This window comes from Macrobrachium rosenbergii, chromosome 2 (assembly GCF_040412425.1).
Source record: "Macrobrachium rosenbergii isolate ZJJX-2024 chromosome 2, ASM4041242v1, whole genome shotgun sequence".
NCBI classification, from domain to species: Eukaryota; Metazoa; Arthropoda; class Malacostraca; order Decapoda; family Palaemonidae; genus Macrobrachium; species Macrobrachium rosenbergii.
The window spans coordinates 89,300,780-89,318,868 of record NC_089742.1 but is presented as its reverse complement, the minus strand read 5'-3'; the positions used below and the strand labels follow the sequence as shown (position 1 = coordinate 89,318,868).

Here is an 18,089-nt window from a genome sequence, read left to right as displayed (position 1 = left end):
TTTTAATTGTACAGTGTTAAAGCTGAATTGGTTATTAAAATTCAGCTGTTCAAATTTGAAAATTTCAGTATACAGTGCTTCATCGTGGATGGTTAATTTTGTTAATATATGTTTTATACTATTTTGTACACTACATATCGTGTGTGTGTGTCTGTTTGTATACAGGAGTTTAGTGGAGTGCATGGAAACGGAATTATCAACTTCACTGCCAATGTTTTTGGAAGACAGAGATGATATAAACGAGGAAGAGGGATCAACAGCTCATGTGAGTTTTAACATTCTTATGTGATAAGACTTTTCTCTGAAACAGCATTTATATATGAGCTTTTCAGTCGAGAAACAAGCCAAGTGACATTTTTAAAATATGTAATAAATTAAATTAAAAATACCCATGGCTCAGGATGGCGCTTGGCATGTTTCTCGACTGAAAGACTCATATGTGGTTATGTTTATATTTGGTGTGAAGTTCATTTATATTTATTATATGTTTTTTTTTTTTTTGCAAATGATATTAAAGTGTTTATTTTTATTTTGAATTTCAGGTGTTATCAATTTTGTCAAACACAATGGCATTGCTAAGGAGGTGTCGTGTCAATGCTGCGCTAACCATCCAACTGTTCTCACAACTTTTCCATTTCATTAACATGTGGGTTTTTAATCGTATTGTGGCCGACTCTCATACAAACTATTGTACAAGGTGAGTTGAAAGTTTGCGTTGACCTCAAAATACCTTATAGAGTATTACCTTATTATCTCATGATGTCTTTTTACCGCATAGTAACGTAGCAGTAATATTATACGGTAGTTATTGTGTTGGTGAAGATTAGAGACCAAACCACTGACAGACTTTTGGCAAAGTAATATTGTTATATAGTAATCACTGGTGACTTTTTCAAAGATAATAGTATTGTCAACTGCAGATTCACATCACTTAAGAAAAAATGCGAAGTTATGATAAGCTAGTATATGATTTCACTGGACACAAAAATGGTACGGTATGGATTGAAAATTCAAATATAGTATATACTGTATCTTTGAAGATATGAGATGGTAAAATGCAGCGAAGAAGATGATCTTTAAGAACATGTTAATCCATATCATAGAGCAAATAAGGAAATTATCCATACACAGGTGGATTACCTATAACTGTAACAATTTCCCTTCAGATTTTCAGCTTGTTGTAAATTGATGTATCATTACATTGAAGATATTCTTTCCAGTGATACATCTTTTGGGATGGATGAAGATATTCTTTCCAGTGATACTTCTTTAGGGATGGAAGAACATATTCTTTCCAGTGATACTTCTTTAGGGATGGATGAAGATATTCTTTCCAGTGATACTTCTTTAGGGATGGAAGAACATATTCTTTCCAGTGATACTTCTTTAGGGATGGATGAAGATATTCTTTCCAGTGATACTTCTTTGGGGATGGATGAAGATATTCTTTCCAGTGATACTTCTTTAGGGATGGATGAAGATATTCTTTGCAGTGATACTAATTAGGGATGGATGAAGATATTCTTTGCAGTGATACTTCTTTAGAGATGGATGAAGATATTCTTTCCTGTGATACTTCTTTAGGGATGGATGAAGATATTCTTTCCAGTGATACTAATTAGGGATGGAAGAAGATATTCTTTCCAGTGATACTTCTTTAGGGATGGATGAAGATATTCTTTCCAGTGATACTAATTAGAGATGGATGAAGATATTCTTTCCAGTGATACTTCCTTAGAGATGGATGAAGGTATTCTTTCCTGTGATACTTCTTTAGGGATGGATGAAGATATTCTTTCCAGTGATACTAATTAGGGATGGATGAAGGTATTCTTTCCAGTGATACTTCTTTAGGGATGGATGAAGATATTCTTTCCAGTGATAGTTCTTTAGGGATGGATGAAGATATTCTTTCCAGTGATACTAATTAGGGATGGATGAAGGTATTCTTTCCAGTGATACTTCTTTAGAGATGGATGAAGATATTCTTTCCTGTGATACTTCTTTAGGGATGGATGAAGATATTCTTTCCAGTGATACTAATTAGGGATGGATGAAGGTATTCTTTCCAGTGATACTTCTTTAGGGATGGATGAAGATATTCTTTCCAGTGATACATCTTTCCAGTGATACTTCTTTAGATGGATGAAGATATTCTTTCCAGTGATACTAAATTAGGATGGATGAAGATATTCTTTCCAGTGATACTTTTTAGGGATGGATGAAGATATTCTTTCCAGTGATACTTATTCTTTACCAGTGATACTTTCTTTAGGGATGGATGAAGGTATTCTTTCCAGTGATACTAATTAGGGATGGATGAAGATATTCTTTCCAGTGACACTTCTTTAGGGATGGATGAAGATATTCTTTCCAGTGATACTAATTAGGGATAGATGAAGATATTCTTTCCAGTGATACTTCTTTAGGGAAGGATGAAGATATTCTTTCCAGTGATACTTCTTTAGGGATGGATGAACATATTCTTTCCAGTGATACTAATTAGGGATGGCTGAAGGTATTCTTTGCTGTGATACTTCTTTAGGGATGGATGAAGATATTCTTTCCAGTGATACTAATTAGGGATGGATGAACATATTCTTTCCAGTGATACTTCTTTAGGGATGGAGGAAGATATTCTTTCCAGTGATACTTCTTTAGGGATGGATGAAGGTATTCTTTCCAGTGATACTTTTTAGGGAGTGGTGATATTCTTTCTTACTAGGGATGGATGAATTCTTACCAGTGGTATTCTTTCCAGTGGTACTTCTTTAGGGATGGATGAAGATATTCTTTCCAGTGATACTTTTTTAGGGATGGATGAAGATATTCTTTCCAGTGATACTTCTTTAGGGATGGATGAAGATATTCTTTCCAGTGATACTAATTAGGGATGGATGAAGGTATTCTTTCCAGTGATACTTGTTTAGGGATGGGTGAAGTTATTCTTTCCAGTGATGCTTCTTTAGGGATGGATGAAGATATTCTTTCCAGTGATACTTCTTTAGGGATGGAGGAAGATATTCTTTCCAGTGATACTTCTTTAGGGATGGATGAAGATATTCTTTCCAGTGATACTTCTTTAGGGATGGGTGAAGATATTCTTTCCAGTGATACTAATTGGGGATGGATGAAGGCATTCTTTCCAGTGATACTAATTAGGGATGGATGAAGGCATTCTTTCCAGTGATACTTCTTTAGGGATGGATGAAGATATTCTTTCCAGTGATACTAATTAGGGATGGATGAAGATATTCTTTCCAGTGATACTTTTTTAGGGATGGATGAAGATACTCTTTCCAGTGATACTAATTAGGGATGGATGAAGGTATTCTTTCCAGTGATACTTCTTTAGGGATGGATGAAGATATTCTTTCCAGTGATACTAATTAGGGATGGATGAAGGTATTCTTTCCAGTGATACTTCTTTAGGGATGGATAAAGATATTCTTTCCAGTGATACTTCTTTAGGGATGGATGAAGATATTCTTTCCAGTGATAATCATTTAGGGATGGATGAAGATATTGTTTCCAGTGATACTTCTTTAGGGATGGATCTTGATAAGTCTTTTAAAAATTTTCTCCTTTGTGGACCTGCTAGACATCATTTGTTCCTCTGCCATAATGATGTGCATCGAGAAATTGTAAATACACTACAGTACTGGAATACAGTATACAGGAATTTTATTTTTGCTTTGATATTGATTAAATATTATCAGCAATTTTCATATTTTGTGGAGTTTGTAGTGTAGGATTCACACTCAGGTGCACTATGAATTTATGTAGCCTTCACCAGAAATGTTAACTTGAAAAGTGTTGCTAAACAAATTTATTGAACTAAGTCTAATAAAAGAATGATGCTAATAACTGAAAACAGTTCCTTCTGCCATCTCCGGTATATTGTACAGTATATAGTATAGTATTGTATGATAAAAATAAAGAATATGTTTGTAAAAATATATTTTTATTCATCACAGAATTTGGGGCATCAGACTAAAACGACGTCTCGCTCGCATTGAGCTGTGGGCAGAGAAGCAGGGACTCGAGTTGGCTGCCGATTGTCATTTGGCAAGACTGTCACAAGCAGCTATGTTGTTACATTCACAAAAGGTAATTATCAAAAACAGTGCCCCATCAGTGTTCAACAGATTATTAAATGTGCCTTCATTTTTTCTTTCAGGTATCAAAGTTCTTTATAAAAAAATAAAAATGAAAAACTATTAAGTGAACCTTCTATAAGGGATAAAAGTTTTTAGGCTCAAATTTTATACTATTACAGAAATAGCAAATTTATAGCAGCTCTTTATTTCATGAACTCATTTTAAAGCTATAAGATTAAATACATTCTTATTTGATGCTTATTGAATATGATAAGGTAATAATATTCTCTGTGTTGAATGTGGTTTAATACTTTAAGCAGTGTGTTTTAGATACATTTGACTTGAGAGAAAAAGAAGTCACTGGGCTTCAGCTTTGATTTGCACAGTTGATGTTCAAAACTCTCATTAACCATTTTTTCTACAGTAAAGATTTCTTAGTAGGTTCCATCCTTTTGCGTGTCGGTCACATAGATTCCTTAAGGGGACTTTAGGACTTGTCACAGTTGGCATCACTGTTTGTTTAATGTAGGCTTTATGGGCTTATCTGATAATATAGAAATGAATCGCTTTTTTATTGCCGTATTTTGGTCCTGACTTTTATGCAGTGATAACTCAGTCGCCATATGAAGCATAAAGAGAAATAGTAATAAATTGTTGTGTTTGAGAATTAACAGTTCAGACTTTTCAGTATTGTACCCTTCTACAGTATTCTTTGCATGGCACACTGATGGCAATGCTGAAGGTACTCTGCTGCATATCTCAGGCTCCAGCTCTGTGGCTTTTCATCTTTTAATCTTTTACCATTCATCCATACCTCTACTCTCTTTACTTAGGGCTGTCAAGATTTGCCTCTTTGCCTTTTTTAGTGTTTACTCCACATTAAATACCAGATCTTTTATGCCAGATGCTTGCAAGAAAAGAAGAAAATTGGCTTGTCAGTTTGGATAAATAGCTTTGCAATAATGATGATGATCATATCTGCATTATTCTTCGTAGTGATCTAGGTAATTTAATTTGTAAGCATATAAATTACTGAGAATAGTCACATATTTCCATTGAAGGCAAGTTACAGATGTCATGTTAGTAATTACTTGGTTTCACAAATAACAGGCCAACTGTACTCATGATGTGCCTTTATTTAAATTGGTGGCATTACAAAATTCCAAATATTTAAAGTGAACACAAGCCTTTTTATATTAAAGTATATTAATTGTCCTCTTTTGCTGGTGCTTATTGAAAGTTTCTCCAAATGGTTGTGCTCCTTTTTGATCAGTTAGTCTTACTAAACCCATTGCTGCCATGGTTTATATTAACACTGAAGCTCTCATCATATTTTATTGTCTTTTAGAATATTCTTTTGATATGGTGGTTATGTATTTTGTGTACACAGTTTATACACACAATACATAACCGAAGTTTGTAAGCCTTCACTGGACTTTGTTCATTTTATGTTTTATTGTCATTTAGGGTAATTAATGTGATGCTTTATTGTTGTTTAGCATAATTAATGTGAGTAATAGTGCTGTCAATCAATTTGGCTTTTATGGGTGAATTTGTTTGTATTGCATCATAAAACCTTGAGTGATTGGTGTGGCATTCCCTTTGTATTCTTTAGTGAGGACTCGGGGGAGTCTGAATGAGTCCTCGGGAATTAATTGTGCACTTAATACAGTATAAAGAAATGCATCTTATTAGTGTGTATGTCTGTGGGTTTTGTTATAATAAAGTAGTTTAACGAGAGCAGTGACTCACATGTCAAAAGTTTTTAAGTGGGAACTGAAAATTGGAGTCGGGTAAAGCTTGAGATGCTGGACAGATAGGTGGGAAGGAAGGGACTAATGGGAACAGATGAAAAGTAAAAGGTAGAGAGCAATGCACCTTTTGGGGGCTGTGTCACTGTAAGAACCTTATGTGATAAACAGAAAGCGGTACCCTCCTGTGGTGATCCACTTGGAAAATGTGCTGTAAGCTGTATGTGTATGTGTAATTAAAAAAATAGATTAGGCATAAGAGACATAAAGAGAAATAATACAAAATTGTAGTGTGTGAGAGTTTACAGTTCAGGATTGTGCCCTTCTTACACTGTTCATTGCATTTCCTTGATACTGATTTTTCTGTTTTCAAATAACTAGTTATTAGAAGGTTTTGCAATATTATCCCCAGTTTTGAGAATAGGTTTTCAAATTCATTAAAAATATACTGTGTTCTGTTTTTCAGTTGTATAATGAATGCTCATAATTACCTTAATTTTATTATTAGCAGGAGAGCTTAGTCAAGAACAAATTGTTTTGATATATATTTCCATGTCATCATAAATTCTGTTACATAGTCAATTTTCCACTTATATTTTAATATGCTTCCTAGAACTAGACTTTCCTTCAGTCATTACTGTATAATATTATGAATATTATACATAACAGCTGCTGTTTTAATGGCCTGCAGCTTATTTAGAGTCTTCCGTTTTTATTATATTCTTTTCATCAGCCTTATTGCTTTTATGCTAATGAAGGAAATGTAATAAGATGAATAAAGAAGATGCTATTAAACTGAATGCCAATGTCACAGCTGCTGATTTTTAATAATGTTGCCTTTAGAGATAGACTTCCCTTGTATTATTATTATTATTATTACTGTATTATTATTGTTGTTGCTGTTGTTTAAGATGAGCACACATTTTTGTAGGTTAAGTAGAAAGGACGTGGACTAGCACTACGCAGTTCCACATAATAAAATAGTCTGTGATTCCTTTCCTTACAGAAAGGTTGTCAAGAACTCAGAGTTATTTTCTCATTCATTTCTTCAGATGCTTCTATGGGAGGCTATTGCAAATCAGCTAATGAACAGCTTGTTTTGATAAACCAGCTAAATCAATAAATGTCTCCGAACAATTCTGTCTTCTTGAAGATTTATATTTGCTGTCTTACTTTTCATATTTAGGTTTTTATTTTAAGAATATTGTGCTTGAATATAAAATTTTTTTTAATCTGCTATAGCTGTGCATTGAAGTACTTTATACTGTAGTGTGCGTTCTTTTAAAGAAAGCTAAAAGTAAATATGTCATTTTCTTTTCAGTCTTCACCAGATGACATAGCAACTATTTCATCAACTTGCTTCAAGCTAAACTCCCTGCAACTTCGTGCTTTGTTAGAAAAGTATCAGACTGCTTCAGATGAACCCAGAATACCTCAAGACCTTATTGATAATGTAGTAGCTGTAAGTATTTAAAAAATTTTATTTGAATTTATTTCAAGTATTTTTAAAAACCTCAGTCATTGTACAAGTTTCTTTATTTTTATTTATAATTTAATGAACCAGGCATTAATTTGCCACGTAACGCAAGTCTTCTGCAGTAAGTTGTTATAATTATTCTTGTATTATTTATGCACGTTATCTCTGAGATCTATTTAATTGGCACCTCAAGCGTTTGTTGTTTCGATAGGTCGTTTCATTTTTGGTTGACCCTACTGCCAGTGTCCTGTTGATATGGGGTTTCAGAAATTTTTTTTTTTAGAAATGTGATGTGTGACATTGAGGGAAATATGAGAATACATAAAAGAAAAGAAAGGCAATATGTAAGAGCATGAAGGAAATGAGCAAGAATATGTCATACATTTAGTAAGGTAAAAGCTTACTGCATTAGATAAGCATTTACACAAGAAATAGCAATGTAGCCAAAATATTAGGCCTAAACTTAGGGCCAAATAGTGGGTTAACACTTTTCTGAATGCTCATCATTCTATCCTGCATGCAGCGACAACAACTCAGAGACCTTTAAACAATAATACAACAAGGAGTAGTTAAGTAAAACTGGGACAAAAATTATAATATTGGAAATTAATGGTGCATGTCACTCATTTCAAAACTCTTTCATCACACTGCATTTTTGTTACCCAAACGTGTATGTAAATCTGTTTCAGCAACTCCTAGTAACTTAGCTGAATTAGTTAATTGATAATTAATCAATATATCACATAATACGCCAGTTTAAACATGTAAATTGGATAAACAGATTTTTAATGAGATGGATATATCATTACATAGATTCATTCCATAACAGAGTACTGTAAAAATTTAAATTGAATAAGTTGTTTTTAAATTATTAGGAAATATTCATAAAAATTTTCAGTAACCTCACTATACTCAGCTTCCATGTAAACTGCTGTATTTTTGGTGATTAAAAGTGATTACATCACAAGTGTCAATTCTGGCATTCTGTTATGGTTTAGTTAATTTCTTTGTACAGTATCATTATCATCAACCGTATTTTTACATCAAATATTCCTTTTATGTCGTTGAATATGAAATTGCTCTCTCAACTTTTCTGTCTTGTGCACTTTATGCTGAAATCCCATCTGGTTCGCATCCTCACCACTGCCTTTCTTCCATAATTAGCTTTGTCTTCCAGCTGATCTTAGTCCTGCTATTTCCATATGTACCACTTTCCTGACTAAAGATTTCTCATCCCTTTTCATCACATGTTCAAAATGTCAGTGTTTGAAGTCTTGATCTGTTATCCACTGGACACAAGATATCTTATTGTTATGTGACGTTGCCAGTGCTCTCCAAGTCTTATATCTTATATCATAGGATTCTCTTCATACTTTTGAAAATCTCATCTGTTTTCTTTGTCAGTTCCCATGTCTGCTGCATAGTATAGAACATGCTTTATGTTTTGGATGCATCTTGTATTTTTTACTCAGTTTACTTATGGGATGCTTTTGGTCATTGGTCATGTATCATTCACTATCTTTCGACTGTCCATGGTGTTACTACTGTTTCTTAGTGTCCCGTTAAGCATCTAGTGTGTCTCCAGGGTAAAGAAATTTAAATTTAAAGAAATGTTCCACCTCTTCTCTGGTCTTCCTTTTCACACAATGTAGTTCTTGGCCTCTCTCTCTTCCACATTTGCTCTTCTTATGCATGTATACATATTGTGTTCAGTATCATGACTCTTTCAGATCCTTATATTTTTGGGAATAAGTAACATACAGCAATTCATCTTTTTTTAAGCCTTAATTCTGACATGTGTTCCGTGTGACATTTATTTAGATAAGAAACGTAATCCAGAAATATTTTTACCCCCAGTAAGCCTGGGAAGCTTATTCTGCATTTGTGAATTAAAGTGAGCTGTTACTGTATTGAGTTTTCTAATACAAAAGGAGGGTTTCATAAAAAATTCTGCCCTTCTAAGTGTTTTGTTTTTATGAGAGATGATTTGTGCAGTGATGTTTCCTGTTTATTTGCTTTTCTTCACTGTACGCATAGGTTCTTATATAATGCTCTTTTATTTTGTGTAATATTTAACCAAAGTCATCAGTGCATAACAGAATATTAATACTGTAATAACTACCTGTATAATTTGACATACTCGTATAATTTTTTTATTGAGTTGCTTTAGCTGGCCAGCTGTATGATATTTTTGTTTTTAATATTTGCAGACCTGATATTTGAGTCATGGAACTAACATATCATCATTATGATTACTCACTTAAATAAGTACTGCAAGGTCATGGTTAAACTAACATCTGAAAATGCTGCTATTCAAATTTTTCAGTGGATAATGAAAGTTTTCCAGTTGAAAGTGACTTTTTTTTCATTTCTTCTTGTCCACTGAAAACGTCTGTAATACTTGAGTACTGTATGAATATAATAACCTCCCATGAATGGAACTCACTTCCTCCACAAATGAACAGCAGTGTGCGAGTGTATCCTGCTGTATTATTGTACCAGTATCATATACAGTAATATACAATTATTTATAATACCTAGCTTTAAATAGAGGAGCTTGGAAGAACTAGTACAGTAATAGAGTTGTGTTATTTTAAAGATTGATTGAATGCTTGCTGCATATAAATGCAAATAATATAAGGTCTGTAGAATGTTGCACTATCACAGGAAAAGCATTCATAAGGGAGATAAAGTACTTCATTATGAATATAATTCATGTGATGGTAACTGTAATGCATCATCACTGCTGTTGCTTTCTCTGTTTTATCTGTCAACTGTTCTCTCTGTCACTTTCAAGCTGTTCTCTTTGTCCCGGGCTTTTGAGTTTCTTGAGCACTTTCCTGCTCCACCTTTTGTCCTTATTTAAGAACGAATTCCGAGTTTAAAAACATAATGATGCTATAATGATAATTTACAGCGTATTTCTTAACTCTGAAATTCTTTAATAAACATGACTCTGATAATAATAATAAGAGTAACGAAAATAAGCTTTTCAAAATCTAATACAGTAATAATGTTACACAGTAGAAAGAGAAAAAGAGCAGTGAACCTAGTGTCGAGGTATTTCTACATTTCTCTCTCCCCAGCACTTGAAACAGTTGCACACCACAAAGTAAAATAAAAGTGTCTGTATACTAGGGGGAATGATATGCGAATCCTGTATGAACTCACATTTAATAATAAAAACACTTTAGTAGGTTATGCATTTCGAGATGTATGAACAGTATACGGATTTTCATACAAGTTCAACGTACTGTACGTACACGCAGAATTGTTGTATTTACTATTTATAGCAGTGTATCTCCTCGTAGATTACATGTTTCTTGTGTGTAGTCCTGAACATTATAAGTAATTTATAACGGAAAACATTTTTAAAGATTCACATTTGGGGTAGTGTTTTCTGCCACATTGTATGTGATAAGATCTTTGAATTCTCATAGCCATGAATTGTTGTATGTTACTTATTCCTAAAAATATAAGGATCTGAACGAGTCATGATAATGAACACAATATGTATACATGCATAAGAAGAGCAAATGTGGAAGAGAGAGAGGCCAAGAACTACACTGTGTGAAAAGGAAGACCAGAGAAGAGGTGGAACATTTCTTTAAATATAAATTTCTTTACCCTGGAGACACACTAGATGCTTGTTCTGAGGTCTGCTTTATAAAATAGTTTGTGATCTCAGACATTTTGTTTTCATTGATTTGGCAATGCTGTTTAAGCTTTTCGTACCTATTGTTTTGAAAACAATCTTGTTCACTGTTATTAAGCAAGCTTATTACAGTTTGTATTAATAACTGGATTGTTAAAATATGCTATATTCTTACTCATGTTGACATTAATACATTGACATGCTTCCCAATTACTTACAAGCAGGTACGAGTAATATGTTATAATGTTTAACTTTGGATTACAGTAACTTAATGACTTTCCATTTGATAACTGTTACTTTTGTACTTTCTGTTGTTGGTTAACAAGATTGTTTGTACTTGAAATGATGATTGCTGATGAGTCTGAGGAAAACAAAAGGTCAAAATAAAGATTTAAGTTTTACATTTTTTTTTTTTTTTTTTTTTTTTTTTAGAAATTTTTCATTCTATTATCTGTTCTGTTATTCACCAGGTTGCAGAAAGCACAGCTGATGGTCTAGCTCGGGAAGATGGTAGAGAAGTGAAACTAAAGGAAGAAGTTGACCTACAGTTACCATTCCTTTTACCAGAGGATGGATATTCGTGCGATATTGTGCGAGGTGTTCCTTCTGGGTTGGCTGAATTTTTAACTCCTCTCCAGCATGCTGGGCTTTGTAGAATGAATCCACAGCCATCGTCATCTGGGTATTGGACGATATACATGCATGAACAAGATGTTAGGGTTCCACCTGGGGTAAGTTAGCCTGTTGATCATGTATCATGATTTTTTTTAGACTTTTTCTTTTTAACCCACAACTTTAGTGTTATTCATATATTGCCACAACATTTGTCTGATATTTTTCAGTTATTTGTTCTAATAGTGATGTTCAGACATTGTAATTGAAGAGTGAATTATCCTGTGGTGCATAATACTGTATAAAGGTTCAGGTTATTGTGTTCTTGTTCCCCCTTCTTAGAAATAAAATTTCAGACATAATTCTAAATATAATTATTAGAAGTTTCTATATGCAATGTCGTGAGTTAAAACACTGGATTTTATGTATACGGTATTGCAGCTTGTGCTGCCTTTGTTTGCTGAAAATCTAGCTTGCAATATGCAAAGATGAACTCAGGTTGTTGTTATTACAAGACAGTGCTGGTATATCAGGTTAAGTTAGCATATCACATCTGCCTTTTTATTGCTTTATAAAGATTACATTTTTTATGGAAACTTCTTTTAGCTGAGAAAAACATTTATTTAAGTAAAGTCAGTAGTGTCAATTTATTCTAGAGTATTACAGTATATCAACAGATGTGCTGTACCTTCTGTGTATCAATAGATGTGATGACATTGACTTATAGTAACATTGTTTTATTTTGTCTTTCATTTTAGCCGAGAAGTCCAAGTGTAATGAGTAATCGATCAATGTCAATTCCACGTGGGGAACCTGAGATCCATGTCATCCAACTGCAGAAATCCAATAATGGCATGGGCTTGTCCATAGTTGCTACAAAGGTAAGTGTGGAGATCATTCACAATTTGATTGGGTACCCTAATACTATTACACTTAAAGTAATAAAAAGACTTTCACTTATTGTTTTGCAATCTTATATTACAGAACAATTACAATCTTATTATACGTTAATTTAGTATATTGAAACCTCAAAGTCACAATGCCGGATTTTGTTAGAGCTCGCTTTAAGGATTTGTTCCTAAATGACGCTTGGAACTGGAATGCAGTAAAGTAGAAGTTGAAGAAATTACTTAAATGGAAAGAGGCTAAAGGTAACAGGTCATGCAAAACAGAAAGCAGTGCATCTGGGGCCGAAGAGATATTGCAAATAAACTTTAGTTCATTCCATCTACAGTGTGCCTGCAAGACACGCTTTTAAGAAGTAACCCTGTAGAGTGTACAGATTACTTTTTATATTAAACTGTAGATTGATAGTGTTCATGCCACTTATATAATGTATAAAAGTTTTAAAGATGGGTAAGTAGTACTCAAGAAATTAAGATGATTGCCTGCTGAACTTCAAGAATACAAAGTCTACTTATTCTGGTACTTATTGAAATGATGGGATGTAAATACATTTCCTCACCTTCAGCTGTACTGTATTACTTGCCTTCGTTTCAGTGCTTACTTCCCATATGGCAGTTGACTGTAGATATTAACAAGAGTGATGATTTGAGAGTAAATGGAAAGCAGGAAGAGCAGTGAATGAATGTGAGTTGAGGAGGGTGGAAGAATGGAAGCAGGTGATTACCTGTAAGATAGAAAAAACATTTTATTCATATAGGTAGATAGATAAAATGTAATGGATGAAGGTAGGAGGAGGGAATAATGAAAGCAAGGAAGGTAGCATAGTGTGTGCAGACGATTGGAGAAAACTGGAATGTATAGAAGCTGAGGTGAGAATGCTTGAAGGGATTGTCAAGCCAACTCTTCATTATGGATGTTAATCGTGTATGAAAGATGAAGTTTGAAACTGTTGCAATGAACAATTTCTGTTGTGTATGAGGTGGAAAAAGTTTTGGAAATGTCTGACTTATTGAGATACGTAGCTCAGCTCTGGTAAAAAGGTTAGTACAGGTGAAAGAATAGATATCGTGTTTTGAGATAGTGTGTTCATGGGATCAATGGAAGACAATAGGTTGATGCTACGTGTATATAAATCTCCTAATCCGTCGTTTCTTTGTTCTCTTGCTGTCTTTTTCTTGAGCTTGTTGTCCTTATGACATTTTTAGCTACTTCATGACCCCTTTTTCTCCAGCGTAATTTCGTTTTATCTTCAAGTCGGTGATAATCAGGAATTCAGTCACTGCTCTTATCCTCGCTGCAAGTAACAACTCGCCTTTCCGTATAAGTCTAACAAACTCTTTCCAACTGTTCACCCTTTCATGTGTCATATATTGTAAAAGTAATTAATATTCTACTTTGGAGACTACATATTCCCACCAATCAAACCCATTTTAAATGCGTACCGACAACACTCTTCATTTCCATTCATTCCAGGCGCTCCACTCCCATCAACTATACCTTCCTTCGCGTTCATGTGTTCCCGCCTGGCAATTTAATTGCCCAACACAACCTCCCTTGCACATTCTCTCAGTCTGTTTTCCTTTAAGTTAAACGTAAAATTTAGTTCACTTAGCCACTAGAGACTCTGATCTGGGAGTAGAATGCGTGGATTGATTTTTCCCTGTTGATAGGTAGAATTGTTATTACATTAACGTTATTGACGAATTTTACCATTCAGTTTTTAATTGTATAAGCGAGTTTGTAACTTTTTTAGAGCCAAAATTAGACAGTTTTCTTCAGATTAATGGAGCATGTATTTTAGAGTATAGATTCGCAGAATTGGCCAAGTTCCATTTCTTTCAGATGTATTGTTTTTATCAAGACTCCGAAGACTTTTTCTTGGCTTTAAACGTCTCCCTTTAATTGTTAACATGGCCCTTTTTACAAGAATATTTGCTTTGTGTTATAAAAATGTGCACAATTTTAACCTAATTATAAGGTTTCTGACTAATGTATCAGATGACCTTCGATATGACTAGCTCTTATTATGTAATCCGCTCATATTTTGCTTTCGTTATTGTTGCTAAATATTTAAGGCCTCCCAGATCGAAAGGGAGGATGGTTACTTGAGTCATGTAAAGCGAAACAGAAACGCTGCGATCTGCGTCTAGCGTTTTTTACGTCGTGGTTGCGGTGTTGTGGGTTACGCGCCATTTCGACTGACGACGAGACGCCCCTCTTCTAAGTATTGCGGCCATAAGCAACAAGTACTGTAGTCGGTAGATTTATAATCACCATGAATTGAGTTGCTCACTTGTTTCTCTTCTGATTGACATTCGACATTGTGTGCCTCTCTCTCTCTCTCTCTCTCTCTCTCTCTCTCTCTCTCTCTCTCTCTCTCTCTCTCGTCATAGTATGGTAGTGTGTTCAGGGCGCTTTGTTTCAACCACCGAACATTTTTGCTTCATATGTTATAATATATACAGTATATATATATATATATATATGTATATATGTGTGTGTATATATTTTATATATATATATATATATGTGTGTGTATATGTGTGTATATATATTTTATATATATGTATATAATATATATATATATATATATATATATATATATATATATATATATATATATATATATATATATATATATATATATATATATATATATATATATAGCATGTGTGTATTGATTACATATTTTCCATATCAATTTCTTTGTATAACTATTTTTTGGCGTTTTGCTACTTTAATTTGTTTCACATGTCTGGATGTTTTATTGACAGTTCTTCGGAACGTAAAAGAATATTTCTTTGGTCTCTGTTCATTGTTTGTCGGTTTTACCGAGGCCTACTACGAATTTGGCGTCCTATCTAGAAATCGTGCATTATGAAGCTGTCCGTCTGACGAGTCATGCACTGTGGGAAGGAACCTATTTCTCTGTCCTGTTATGTTGATTAAGCACCTGGCGTTTGTCAAAAGGTGACTCTTAAATTGTTTTTTCATGAATTCTGTTCTCTTAGGTGTTCGGGATGCTCGGTAGTGTTCAAGATAACCCTCTTCTCTTCACTGGTAACGGGAATGGCAGTTCTCGTTGTATGCAGTTTTTATTTTTTTTTATTTTTTTTTTTTTTTTTGTCCTAGGAATTTGAACTGTTGGGAATGTAAAAGAAGGACTAAATTTTGTTGAGGTGTACATTGTCAGACTTGCCGAGAGACATATAATAATGATTAAAAAGCAGACTTCAAGAATTAGCTGTACCTCCTTACATTAAAGATCAGGTCATAGCCTCCATCTTAGGACATGGCACGTTGACTGTAGTATGGGTTTCCCTTATCTGCTAAATATGGGTGACTGTTGAGTAAACCCAATAACAAAGTAGAGCTGTTCTTACTCGTGGGGCTGTTGAGGTAAAGCAGTCAAATCTGTTGGCGTCCTTCCTCGTGATACCTGTCATCGGAACCACATCATAGCGAATCTATTTTCCGTTTACGTAGCAATAAACGATCGTTGGCTTGTCTGATCGTCTTTCAGAGATTTTTCCAAAGTTCTGTTCATATTTTTCGATAAAGCTAATAAAGAAAATCTTTAAAACCATGCTTTTATTTCAAAGTGCACCAAAAAGTATAGCACAAAACTTTCTGTGATACACAGTATTAATGGTTACTTACGCCTAAACATAAAGCGCCGGGCGCGTACGCACCTTCCCTCCTTAATATTCCAAACAGACTTCTTGAAATTGAGAAGTTTCCGAAAGCAAGATTCCACAGCACGGCTATGTGGGATTAAATCTCGCTATGTACCTAGTGATGATGCAAGTTGGTTAAGACCTGAGAGGTCCGTGAAAGCACTGAAGCCGGTGAAGTGAATGTTATCAAAGACTTGCACGTCATTTGGTTCCTTATCTGGTAAGCTTCCTCAAGAACCGCTAAGAGTATGCTATACACGTCGTTGTTAGACATAGCTTGACAATTCACATTACTGTACTGACGTACATCCATAAAGCTCTTTCTTTACCTGTCTGTATATACTCGTTGCATCAATAAAGTACGTTTTCAATACAATACATGTTTGTATAGAATTGTATACAAGTTAGGTCAAGTGGCCCACGATTAGTTTGGGCATAAGTAAGCACAAACTTCGTGCTTACCAGAGAGTTTTTTGAGAAAAGCAAGGAAAAGATTGCAAGATAGGCGAGTAGGCGCCCCACGCTTTTATGTTTAGGCGGAAGTAACTATTAATATTATGGATCACAGAAAGTTCTATTTTATGCTCTTTGGTGCATTTTGAAATAAAAGTGTTTTAAAAAAATTTTTTTAATTTGTGATTTTTTAGTGTTTGACAGTTGAATAAGTACTGTTTGCATCACCGAGTGACTGAAGCGATTACAAAGCCCCATCCTCGCTAGTTTGCGCGGTCGTTACGAAAGTGTACGAATCTACGGCTCCGACGCTGCATGTTTCACATACATGAAACCTTAATCCCTTGGCTAGGTGTTCTGCATACTACATAACGATAAAATTGCAGTATTATTTTATTTTTACAAAATTGTTTTTGTAATATTGCATTGTCGCCGACTTTGAACATGCACTCCAAATGTGGACGAAATCGGGTTGGTAGAAGTGAGTAAAAATCATTTGCAAGTTTTTACCCAAACAAACAGACAGACAAACAAGCAGGCATACACAGAAGTCAAGTTAAATAAAAACGTGTAAAAATTTGTTTTTCCATTAAGGGACAGTGTAATATTGCGACTGTTTGAGTAGAAAAAGCAGCAATGATTGCAGTAATTAAAGATCAGCTGCTGTACTTTCTTGTTCTCTAATGTAACTGAATATGGTATGTCCTAGTTCGTAAGTTATTACCATGAATCAGGACATTGCATTGGCATCCTGATAGGCGGTGTGTTTATTGGATGTCAATAGGTAATGAATGACCTGTGTGCAGTAGTCAGAAGATGCAACTCCGAGTTACACTCGTCTCACCATTATTGTTTCAAAATTCAGTCCGTGTTTAGTCAGTCACCTCCGCGAAAGGAAGTGGTTGCTAGCCTTAATCGAGATATGTAAGAAATCAGTCAGTGGTGTAGACAGACAGTGCGTTACTGGTTTGAACCCCAGCAAAACCAAGGTTATTGAGGATATTATATCGTAACTTGTTCCATCTCACTAAATGATTTATTGCACGGTCATAGTAAGCAGTATACTTGATGGTTACAGTATTTGATAGTACTGGGCGTTTTCTTCGATTTTGGCTTTCTTTATCATATTTCATAAATCATATACCGTCCCCAGTTGTCAGAAAGCGGTGTTCATAATGCTTCCCAATATACATAGATGTCGAATAATCAAGAGCGTTTGCCACTACTGTTTTTCCTATTATTTCTAGATGTAAGTAGCATCTTGGTAATTAAGATTAGGTCCATGATCGGAAGAGTCCTTACTTGATCATCATTCACAAAGCTTCATTAAAAGATTTTTTCATCCTGTCGCCTTTAATTTGTACTCCCCTAGATGCTCGGCTTTGGTGTAAGTGCCAGCGTGAGATTCCTTTTGTGTGACGTTTAGTAGTTGTGGTAATTCATCGCGGTATGGTTTCC

The 18,089-nt window shown here is 34.4% G+C and overlaps 1 protein-coding gene across 1 annotated transcript in view; it reads left to right on the top strand.

The window, feature by feature from the left end:
- The window catches only part of cno (adherens junction formation factor afadin), a 696,676-nt gene that overhangs the window by 461,651 nt on the left and 216,936 nt on the right, over window positions 1-18,089 (top strand). The window contains 6 exon segments of the mRNA XM_067122056.1: window positions 166-265; window positions 543-697; window positions 3,978-4,110; window positions 7,173-7,313; window positions 11,454-11,714; window positions 12,354-12,476. Coding sequence (XP_066978157.1) covers window positions 166-265; window positions 543-697; window positions 3,978-4,110; window positions 7,173-7,313; window positions 11,454-11,714; window positions 12,354-12,476 — 913 coding nt within the window.